The sequence below is a fragment of the Strongylocentrotus purpuratus genome, unplaced genomic scaffold (genome assembly GCF_000002235.5).
Source record: "Strongylocentrotus purpuratus isolate Spur 01 unplaced genomic scaffold, Spur_5.0 spur5_contig_854, whole genome shotgun sequence".
In the NCBI taxonomy this organism is placed as follows: Eukaryota; Metazoa; Echinodermata; class Echinoidea; order Camarodonta; family Strongylocentrotidae; genus Strongylocentrotus; species Strongylocentrotus purpuratus.
This window is the reverse complement of record NW_022145562.1, coordinates 877,474-889,695: the sequence shown is the minus strand read 5'-3', so window position 1 is coordinate 889,695 and position 12,222 is coordinate 877,474. Positions and strand designations below refer to the sequence as shown.

General features: G+C 38.2%; 1 protein-coding gene across 1 annotated transcript; it reads right to left on the bottom strand.

The window, feature by feature from the left end:
• Positions 1–6,420: 6,420 nt before the first annotated feature.
• LOC115928604 lies at positions 6,421–11,266 on the bottom strand. Its single transcript, XM_030996023.1, has 5 exons — positions 11,060–11,266; positions 9,878–10,049; positions 9,225–9,394; positions 7,596–7,740; positions 6,421–7,489 (listed from the first exon to the last, which is right to left on the bottom strand). The coding sequence occupies exons 2-4, from the start codon at positions 10,045–10,047 to the stop codon at positions 7,643–7,645; spliced, it is 438 nt and encodes a 145-aa protein (XP_030851883.1). The 5' UTR covers positions 10,048–10,049; positions 11,060–11,266; the 3' UTR covers positions 6,421–7,489; positions 7,596–7,642.
• Between the last annotated feature and the right edge of the window lie 956 nt (positions 11,267–12,222).

Below are 12,222 nucleotides of genomic sequence, written 5' to 3'. Positions count from 1 at the left end.
AACACGTGTTTGTATTTTAATTGTAATGGAATAGGCCTTTGTCATCAGCAATCAATTAGAAAAGTGATGATCTGTAGGCTGTAGCGGGGGCAGTAGCTGTTCTGAGAGTATTATCTCCAATGCTGAATGGACCACTTTCAAGCATGTTAAGCGTTTTCTATAAGTGGTTTTGATATCGGCAGAAAACAATCAGCTCATTTAACGAATTGGTGAAGAAAAAAAATCAAGTAGCTCTACCGTTAGAAAGTGATTGTATACTGTCCAGCTTCAAGATTAGTTATAAACATGTCAATAGACAAAAGGGACAACCTAGGTTAATGTGCGTCACATGACGCGTTTTGACGCGTTCACACCAAGGTTTGTCTGAGCCTTGGTCTAAAACGCATCGAAAACGCGTCATATGACGCACATAAAGCTAGGTTTGTCGACAAACCTCCTTTGTGAAGTCGGGCTTTTGTGCCTTTGCATACACTAAGGCGTCATTTCGGGTAACTTAGGACCGTGTCAGCGGCTTACCTTACCTTTGAACCTACCAATGACTGTGATATCGTACAAAAAAGTGAATGCAAAATGAAGAGTGTTTTGAATCACTAGCGCTTAGGATGATACGTTCACAATCTTTTTTACATAGGTAATAACGCAATCTAAATGAAGCCTTGTTTACAATAGCATAGGGGTGAAATCGTACTTAATGTGAAAACAAAATAAGTGGAAACATTGCTTTGAATTACTGGCTTAAGAACTAATCGTCTACGTATGGCTACAATGGCGTATTAAAGTAATAACGTAATCAAATGACGCCTCGGTGACAACTTTGATATAAAGGCTCTTTCTTTCATAGACCTATGGAGCTCCCGATGTGGGTTATTTCCAAAGTTGAAAAAACAATTTCATATAAGGCAGAGGCCTAGTTATAAAGGGCAATCAAAACCATTGTAATAAGTTAATTTGTATGAAAGCAGAACAAAATAAGATACACAGAATGGCGAAAGTTTGAAATAAATCGGACCAATAATAAGAAAGTTATGAATATTTGAAATTTAAAATCCCTAAGTCTATCCAAATCTCATATCGGCAGTTTGGTCACTAGTGACGTAGTCGCGGGTAACTCTCCCGTTTGTCATGTACAAAAATGTCGTTAATTTATATTTGTATCCTAAGTGCCTTCTCCCTTCGTGAATCACTTTTTAAAAAAAGCATGGATGCATATTATCAAAGGTCCTCTAAAGAGGATAAACCCTAGTGAGTCATACGTTTTTGAGAATTCGACATTTTAGTCATGTTGTGTGTTGGAACAAATGGCAGTAGTTGTCCGCCACTACATCACAGAGACATTACTAATTCAGCAAATTCGAAGAGCCCATACCTGTATACTGATTACAACTTTCAAAGATAATTCTTTTCCCGATTTCATTCAAACTTTCACCAGTCTATTTTGTTGATTTTGCTGCTTTCCTGTACTAATACTAGTAGTTTGCTGTCAAGCTTAGGTTAGTTTTTCATTTTATTATACTGTGTACACACCTACACTTGATGATGTCACTTGTAGATTTCGCGTACGTAATTCCGCATTCATGTTTGGAGAGACTCTGGCCTCATTACAAATTTATCTTCAATTCCATTTCAATTCAATTCATTTATTTTTCCTCTTTCAATCGTTCATGTTACAATGATGGTACGTTTTAACATATTCACATATTTATATACATATAGATCAATTTGCACAATACAATACATAAAACAAATAAACATGAAATTGAAAGGACAGGAGGGCCGACTAAAAAGCAGAGCTTGTAGGGTGTAAGCCCCCCTGTAAAATTAATTATTATGAATTATTATTTCATGAGAAAAAACAACAACAATAACATTAACTGATTCAGTAATATATACAAAAAAATCACTTTTAAACGCAAAGCATTGATGAATACATACATGTTTATAAAATAAACAATCAAAGTTGCATAAGGTCACACTACAAATTATATTTGATTGGGGAATGAATGCAGTAGCCTAGTAACTATTCAGAAGAAAGCTTTTAAATCTCCTTTTGAAAATTTGTATCGAATTTCACTCTATAAATCATTTGAAAGAGAATTCCACAGTTTTGGGCCTGTAAAAACAAATGTCTTTTGTGCAAAAGATGTTCTATTTAATGGTAGATGAAAAGAGCTCACCTGGCGAGTGAGGTTACTATAAATCGAATCATTTCTTACGAACATATCATTAAAAGGCAAAGATAATTGTTAGTGTTGAGCTTGTACATTAACTGTCCATGCTGTAAAATATTCAAGTCTTTAATTTTTTAAATGTTATTATTCAGAAAAAGATTATTCGTGTATTCCCAGAAATCTGCATTATTAATAATACGAATCGCTCTTTTTTGTAATATAAAGAGTCTATTATTTGGGAAGTTGCTGCACTGCCCTAGGAAAAAAGTCCGTAATTCAAGTAAGGAAGAATAAGCGTAGAATACAAGGATAACATAATATAATGGGGTGGAAGTGTCTTAATTTGCTAAGAAGGCTAATCCCCCCCCCCCCCCGACTAAAACTCAGGTGAATTCCAAATCCCAAAGAAAGTAAATGGGCAGCTAGGAAAGCCCCAATCCATCTTTACCAACTATACAAAGAAGTGCGGCGAAGCGTCTTTTAAATTGGGGTACACCAACAAAAAAGGGTACTTTCTAGGAAAAGGGCATCTACAAATGGTAACCTCAGAGCAAAAAAAATAAAAAAATTGAGACATTGTTTTGTACCCCCTAAATTGTAATCAATGCACTATCAGGTATAATCTACGAGATTTTTTCTTTAAGTTGTCCAAGACACTGCCTCAGAACCAAACTTTGCCTTTGTTTGTGATGTCTGAAGATTTTAAGATCTGTGAGGTCGCATTGCTATTTAGGGGAAATTTGAGAGAGAAAATACTATCACTCGTTTTGATTAGGGGGGCATAGTATTAGAAAGGAATGAGACACGTATCAAAAGTAACAAGTGGAACTTATTATAATAAAAAGGAACATGTCGCTATTATAATGTGCCTCTATAAGAAGGGAAAGGACATTTATTAGAAAGGAAAAGGGGACGTATCGAAGTAAATTGGGCACATGTCAGATGTGGGAAGGGGCACTTCTTATAACAAATGGGTACCTATTAGAAGGGGGAATTCACTTATCTGCATTAAAAAGGGACACTTTAGGGATACTTCAAAAAGTGGGGGCACTGTGCCCCCTTGCCCCCGGGAGCGTCACCTCCGATACCAAAAGAAGCTTGCAGGGGTGGAATCCTAGGGGTAGTTGCTTGGGGCTAAAGGATTTGAGGGTAGATAGCTGGTGTAACTCACTCTTAAAATGGTTTTGTTGTCGAGAATGAGCATGCTTGCAGAATAAGGGGATGCAGTCTTTCATGTCTTTATTTTTGCAAGCGAGCGAAGTAAGGGAGCAAAACATTTCATACACGGAAAAAGAGGCCTATTATATAAAACACCAATATCTGAATATAATATAATAAGTCGTAAGAAAAAAACATGAGGATCAGTATTTTCACGGAGTGGGTTGCATTGCACGATCCCGCATTCCCATGCCCAAGGTGCCCCATTGCATGTAGCAGGGGTTCTCAATGTTTTGGTTTAACGGTCCAGGTATGATTTCCATGAAAGCTAAAAGGTCCGAAACAATGGGCAAATAAAGTTTAATTACTCAATTATTTTCTTACATATAAGTTTGTAATATTATGCATACGTGTTTATACGTGTACCTTAATTTCAAGAGTTAAGACATTCAAAAGTGGAAGTTATGGTATATTTTTGCGTGTAGGGTATATACACTGTCGCTCATTTAGTTGGAATATTTTTGTTTTACCCCAATTTCTGGAATTATTTTAAAAATAATTTAAAAATAATAGATCTAGATAATAGTATACATTCTCAGATTTTATTGAATAATAATTTGCCAATGTGTGTTTTGCGTGACTGCTAAAGCACGTGTATGCTACTTTGCTTATCAACTAGGGGACCTACGCCCTTAAGTCATAAATGAAAGTAATGAGGACTAATGCCCCACAAAAGGGCACTAATATAGCACATCGACACGGTTTTGATCCTGGGGCCTCACAGTTACGAGGCCAATGCTTTGTCACTGAACCATGACTGTACGCAGCGGGGACTAGGGTAGGGGGCAGTTTCCATAAATAAATAAAAACACAGAAAATGCAATAAATTTTCAATAATTGCATTTTATCCCGGTCCCCAACGTTAAAAAAATCCTCTGGACGGCCATGCATTATGGCTCGAGGCATGGGCACACAGAGGATTTTTCTCTTCAAAATGTGATCAATATTCATGTCATTTATTGATTCCCATAGCATCAAGAATGTACGAACGTGTTCAAAGTTTACAGTTTACATCAATAAATGTTCAGCATAATATTTTAGGTAAAGCCACCATATTTTCGATTTATATTGAACTAAAACTTTAGACCCCACCCCCCCCCCCCATCCCCCACCCTTGGGCTCAGTTTTTAGGTTTAATTATCTTTATAGAATGGTTTGATAGTTTACTCATATACTTATAAATCGACTGATTTGTTGCACATATTGTCGTAGGAAGCGTACTCATAAGCGTTTTGTGAATGCTTCTATAGGCTATCGCTTTAATCTTATCTGCTCCAGTTCTATATAATTATATTCATCAGCTACTGATCATAAGTAAATATTTCTCATTATGTTTTTTTAATCTTTGCTAAACGATTTTAGTATTTGTAGTATAATTCATTTTTCAGCTGAAATGTCATTTTTTAAAGGAATTTTTCATTACCGAATTGTTCATTCAAGGCCCATGGAAGACCACTCTTCAAGATGAATGGGCTACCGTGACTAAATATTAGAAATAAATGAATAAATAAATAAATGGAAATTTCAGTTTTGAGATGGATCAGAACATTTTCTGATGACTCTGGTGTCGATGATGATGATGATGATGATGATGATGATAATAATAATTTTGATTATAATGATGATTATGATGATGTTGATAATGATAATGAGAGTGGTGGTAATGATGGAGTTGATGATGATGATGATGATGGTGGTGGTGACGGTTATGAAGTTGATAATGATGGTGTTAATAATGCATATTTCATTATGGATAGTGATGACGATTTGATGTGGATAATGGTTTATTCCAGTGCTCGATTGAGAAGTTGTTTGAAGTTGTTTCGGCATGCATTAAAAAATGTCGAGGGTGTGCAAATAGGGGCTACTGCCTATAATGCCCCAGTGTTATCATTGTGAAATTAGACGATGTGCTTATATGTGTAGGTATGATTTGAATTTGTATAAATAAGATGGTTAACAAGAGATAATACTAACTGAATACCCCTTAGACCTTAGAATTGCCTCTATTTGGAATTGTATCGACCGTTAGGATTTTTCTCCACTTGGGAGAAAAGTACGCTTGGAAAACAGTCTCCTGTTTCAGTCCTTGTGTACCGCGTAGCCGTACGTTTTGTCTGATTAGAGACTAAATCAGTTTCATTTTGGTCATTACAACTAACGGTTTACTATTGTATACAAATGATAATGTACCCTTCACTGTTATGTAAGTTATTAACAAGGAATTGAAGGAAGACAAAAGTTAGTTTGTCAAAAGAAATTGGTGTCTACAAGTAAAGAATAGAAGGTAAACGGTTTTCCATTTGAGAATACTAGATCACTGCTGACTTTTTCCAATTCCCATTCCATTTACCTCTCGTTTGCCTATTATTCAACTTCAGGAGAGGAAAACTTAACAGCCATTTAACATAATCATGATTCATCAATTAAAATCAAAGACTTCTAACGAGTTCCTTTTGACGGCAACATTCTTACATTAAGTGCACAATGACGTGTTGTTGCGGAAAATATGTTTAAAGACAAATACTGATGAAAGAACACAAAATTTGATTTTTCTGCGTACAACAGCAAATTGAAATTCTGTTATCAACACCAATATTTGTCTTCAACAAACACTTCCACCTCACTATGCAATTTATTTGGAATATTGCCATCAAATTTGTGGGGCTCCCGAAGCCTTAGAGGCTTTAAGCTGATAAATCATATATTTCATCTTTATCCGATGATTTTAAATTGATTAGCTATGTTAGGGTACCAATATAAGGGGCACTTTATAGAAAGACCTTCACTCCCTCCTCCCCCTTACCAGAATCTACAGTGCACTTCGGATACCAATAACATACACATATGCGAGCGAGTTCTCTCTCTCACACCCACACACGTGCACGCGCATACGCACACATATACACACACGAACACACGCACATGCACACATACACACACACACACACACACACACCTCTAGTTCGTAATGTAGTAAATAAATACAGTTGATTTAAGTTAATGCAGAATGATTAAAGACACATAGCGTAAGTAAATGATATTCCAAAGTTTATTAATTGTTATCAGGACCATATTTAAGGTGTATATCTTTTTGCAAAGTTTCATTAGTTGCAGTACAAACCATATTCAAATTGATTTGGCTTAATATCGACATGAAATATTTCTGAAATGCATTTTTATAGAAGTCTTAAATGTAAAATGCCATATTGCATTATTATATATCAAACAATGCAAGCATAGAGTGTGAAAATACATGACTTCAATTTAGAGTTAATCCGCATACACCCGCCCCCCTCTGAAATAAAATAAAACATCGTGACTAAAAAGGAGATTTCTAAACAAGTCATACAGGTACGACATCAAGAAGAAGTTATTGTTCTCTTAAAGGTACTGTGTCCCTTCTGCAGCCAACATCAAAGTCTTTATAACTTTGCAGGAATTATGAATATGTCACGTATGTCCGATTTGTTAAATTTAGACATTAGCAGTGTCTTAGTATTCAAATTAGGCAAGGAAAGCAATTTACTTTCTAGACGTCACTGTCAGACACTATTGATTGACTGAATAACTTCCTTTTTTCTTTGGTAATGCCATCCATCAAATGAGCTCTTAAGGTAACCTACATAACCCACTTCTGGTAAAGGCCAAAATTAAACTTATTGAATATTTGCCCAACACAAAACATAGGACCATTCGGTACAAGGGTATAAAAATCAAACTATTTCCTAAAGTGATTTAAATTACTGAAGTCGATTCGTCAACTAATGGTCGTTATTTTCCCACAAAAAGACATTTTCAACCCTTTTGTTTTGAAGGAATTCCTAAAATAGTATTATCTTTCAAACGCCATTGGAATATAACTTTTCATTTTTGTTGTTTAGGCCTGCAAATGGGACATAGTACCTTCAATTCATTTGGCAATCTACATGTACATTTTAATTACATCTTACTGTAATTCTCCTTATTCATCGCCATGGTATATACTATATATGGCTCACCCCTTAAGCCCCACCCCTGCCCTACTACGCACTACAACGCACAAACTGACTACGCACAGAAATAAATTCCCGCCCCTGTAATAAGGATATACTAGAGCGTTTAATAATAATAATAATAATTGTAAATTTATAATGCGCAGTTTCTATATGTATATACTCAACTGCGCATGACATAATGATAGTAAAAGGAACAATACAAATAAACATTCCAACCGAGTGAAGGGGTCGGCGTCGACCATTATTACGTCACTGGTTTTAGTTTTGGTCACTCCTCATCATCTGGTCAATGGCCGCGATGACAGCGGGATCGACAGGAATGGCGAGGAACTCTTCAAGCGAGATCATCTCATCAGCTGCGAGGATGCATGGAGAGAAAGGATTGAACAAGAGAGATGCGTGAACAAAAAAGAGCCTGTGAATGGTAAGATCGATAATAATAAGTGAGAGAGATTAGGGACAGATCCAGGGGGCACGTGCCCCCCCCCGCCCCCCCCCCCCCGACAAAAACAAAACAAAATTAGTGCGCACTACCCCCCCCCCCCCCCCCCCCACACTGAGCGTTTTTCACATTTTCGGGAGCAAAAAAATATATAAATTTGCCCTCTTATCCCCCCCCCCCCCCGCTTATTCAGCGGCTGGCTGAGTCGTTGAAATTGTTGTGGGACCCAGACAAAAAATATATGTCCTCTAACCCCCCCCCCCCCCCACACCCCCGTTGCGATTTTTGGACCCCCCCCCCCCCAAAAAAAAAAAAAAATAAATAAATAAATAAATAAATAAATAAATAAATAAATAAATAAATAAATAAATAAATAAATAATGTCCTCTTACCCACCCCCCCCCCCATACCCCCATCGAGCGAATTTGCGGCCGGCGCGATTTTCAAATTTTTGGGAGCAAAAAAAAAAAAAAATATTTGTCCCCTTACCCCCCCCCCCCCCCCCCCCCCCCCCCCCCCCCCCCCCCCCCCCCCTCCCCCACCACCCCGCTTATTCAGCGGCTGGCTGAGTCGTTGCGATTTTTTTGGGGGAGCACAAATATATATATATATATGTCCTCTTACCCCTCCCCCCCCCCCGCTTATTCAGCGTCTGGCTGAGTCGTTGCGATTTTTTGGGGAGATCAAAACAAATATATATATATGTCCTCTTACCCCCCGTGTGCCCCCCACCCCCCCCCCCCCCCCTCTCCGGGAAGAAATTCTTTGATCCGCCCCTGGAGATGATTACCTCTATTATATATTTTCGCTAACTAACAGCGATCTAGCTGGTGGTACCGTAATTCAGTGACACTCTCTATTCGAAATTACTTTACAGAGCAAAATACCCCCCCCCCCCTCCACTCCGGGAACGGAAGGACCGCATGCGTGTTCCCAAAATCTCCGGCTCGTAACAAGAGAAAAAGGTCTACCCGTATTGACTTTACACACCATACTTATGCGGAAAGGGGAGGGGGTGCTGCAAAGGCTCGCATAACAAAATAAAAAGGTCTACCCGTATTGACTTTACACACCGGACTAAAACCGAAGGAGGAGGGGTGCTGAGAACACGCATATGCGTACACTAAATAGCACCTAGTGGGAGGGGGGGGGGGGGGCAAAAATACAGGTAGGGCATTTTCTTTCGTCTGCGAATTTTCACATCTTTCACTCCATTATCGTCTGGATGTCTCAAATGTATCTCTCTCTCTCGCGCGCGCTTCCCCCCCCCCCCCCCTCTCTCTCTCTCTCTCTCCCTCTCAATGTCTCTGTCTTTGCCCTCCTTCCGAAAAATATAATTAGTCGAGAGTCGGAATACATTACTCATGAAATTTTAAAAAATATATATCTACCACTTACAGTTATTGTCGTGATCGCCGAGCATGTCAGAAAATGATCTGACTTTACCTCCTTCATCGAACCATTCTTTAACATCAAGCTGGTCGTCACCGTTGATGTCGAGTACTTCGAAGAGTTTCCTGCCGATGTCGATATCGTGCGCGTTCTCATTTTCGATGCTGCGTCTAAAGCTATTTTTTGGAAACAAAACAAAGGAAATTATATCAACGTTTTGAGCTGTGATAAGAGATTATTAATAAGTTTGGCACAACATAATTCTATTATTATTATTAATCATGTTGATTTATATATCCAAAGTAACAGCTTGAAAATGAGGCCCGATTTTAATGCCACATGTTTGTGTAGTCCTATATACATAATCCTGTGTACAGTGCTGGTTACTTTACCAAGACTGAGCCTACTTTTTTATTATTTTGATGACTCCAGAACCTTCAAGTACACATCAATACTTAAATGTTACATGATCAACTTTTTCTGATCGATTCCATACCGTTTCTTTCACAATGCAATCGCATGACCAGAACTCAACTATATCTTTAATTGGTGTAAGGAAGGGAGAGAGAAATAGAAAGAGACACAGAGAGAGAGAGAGAGAGAGAGAGAGAGAGAGAGATCAGGAACAGAAGACAGTTATAATGTGTCACGTGACGTACCGCCATTCAAACCCGATACCAACGCCGCCATTTTCGTAGAATGGGTACATCTCCGAGTTGGGGCCTAGGTCTACGCCAAAAGGGCGACCGGAGTTACTTGTAGGGATAGAGAAACACGCAAGTGAGGTGGCAATCAGCTGAGCAAGGAGAAGCGCTGTGAAACGACCCATTTCTACTTTGCCATGAAGAGAGAGAGAGGGAGGGAAGAATGAGGTATAGGATACAGAAAGTAAAAAAGGAGAGAAGGATGAGGAAGAGGGGAATGAAAGATCGATAGAGAGAGAGAGAGAGAGAGAGATTAAAAGCGAGACCATAATGATCGAACACGTGTTATCTGATCATTACAGAAAATAGTTATTGGGCGTTACTATGCGTATATGGGATATCAGATATTGCCAGAATCTGTTCCCAATATTGATTGATTATCAACCAAAATTTGTCCGGCTCTTGCCCGAAAATATGGATACAATTTTTTGTATTCCATTTCGTTTATTTTATTTTCAAATCAATACAAGACAAATGAAAATATATTATGTACAAGATTCAACTGACAAAATCAACTTTTATCTCCTCAAAAGTTGCATAATGCACTACATAGGCCTATGTGAGAATAGAACATGACAAGGGAACCTATTTAAAAGCAATAGCTTGTCGTGAGCAGGTTCTCTTAATTATTAAGTTAACATTATCAACCCGTTAAAATGTTTAATTGATGTCATAGGGGGAACAAGAAAATAACAAACAAAATATGTACATGTAGATAATACAGGAAATAGGGATAAGAAATGAAGAAGGAAAGTAGAAAAAGTGTAAACTAGTCACTATATATATTTCAAGCCGACACACAATGTGTGCACCGTCTCCACTCCCAGTGGGGGTATTCACTTGCCATGACAAATTCAGTCCCACGTTATCCCATCCTACTATATGTCCCTACTTTTCTCTTAGGTTAAAAGGCAGCAGTGTCGATAAAATGCCTTGCTGACGGACATGCTGGAGGCTCGAACCTCGGGCCCTCTGTTTGAGAGCGGGGTCCTCGATCCACTCGACCATGATACCTTAAAAAATATATAGCCTGTACATTATAATTAAACAGAAAAGGTTATGAAATTCAGGGAAATCTGTCAAGTAGTGAATAAGTAAAACTCTATGACTTGAACTAAACTGAACTGATCTACTCACCGGTGGTATTTAGTTCTGCGATGGTCCAAAGTGAACGACAGAGGAGGAGATCTTGAGAAATTTTGAAGCAGACGGTCGTAAGATAAACAACAAAAAGCAGCTATTGGAATAATCGTGAGTGGCTCGATCTAATATACTCTTTTCTCGCCAAAAAAATAGATGATTTTTTCAAAAGATTAGTGCACAAGTTAGGAGTGGTATAGCTGGAACCGAGCCAAAATAATGTCGTTTGATAAGTGTCATTTAAAAAAACAAAAAGCGTACACGTGGCAGTTATATAAAGTTCTGATTGGTCACAATGCTCCCCGTTTGATATCCTGAATGGACGATGGCAATGCACGTGATCAAGGATGAAGTCTCTGATTGGATGACGGGCGAATTTCCTAGCGTGACATATTGGGAAATCGGTAAGTCAAGCACACGATCATCACAAAGTGGGAGGGTATTCGCTCCATCCCTTTTGATTCGATGGCCGTATACTAAGAGCGAGCTCTGATTGGACAAAGTACAGACAGAATTAAAGTTGGCATGCAGGTTTTAAGCTTTTTTTTCTCCAGAATTCAGACGATTGTCCCTAAAATGGTATAACATTATATTGCGTCATCTGACTCTCTTCTCGATACATAATATAGTGTATTTTATATTTCGCCAACACGCGAGAGGGTAAAACCCCTGATTGTACCGCTCAACTCCCGCTATGCCGGCTACATCCTCTGCGCTATTTATTTTAGATCCGCGAATTCCCCAACCCAGGTACTCTTCAATCAATCTGTTCTGTCACAGTGGTTATTTATTAAACATACAAAATGTAATACATGACGAATGTTAGTTTTCGGGATAATGTAGAAAACAGGCTTAGGGCCTAAATATACCCCGTACGCCCTTATGAAGATGATTGGTACTACAAAATCGGAGAATCGCGTTGAAAAGAGACATACTAAAGCTTTTCGTCTTGCACTCATCAGGGTAAATCGCAAAAATGAACAGAAAGCCGAAATCGAACAATATAAATGAAAACTAAAGGAACAGAAGGCGCGAAATATAACGAGCTCTGATTGGCTGTATAATCATTTATACGGTTTCTTGTATTATTATATAAGAAACAGTAGAAACATCTCGTCTGACCCATCTTAGACACATTTATGCAAGCAATCACTTAGGTC

What these genes read in the sequence shown, in the direction of transcription:
- LOC115928604 (XM_030996023.1), bottom strand. Translation starts at nt 10,047, where the DNA reads ATGGGTCGTTTCACAGCGCTTCTCCTTGCTCAGCTGATTGCCACCTCA. An exon ending in GGTATCGGGTTTGAATGGCG is followed by an intron (nt 9,395 to 9,877) that starts GTACGTCACGTG and finishes TCCAAAAAATAG; the next exon opens with CTTTAGACGCAGCATCGAAA. An exon ending in CGGCGATCACGACAATAACT is followed by an intron (nt 7,741 to 9,224) that starts GTAAGTGGTAGA and finishes GCATCCTCGCAG; the next exon opens with CTGATGAGATGATCTCGCTT.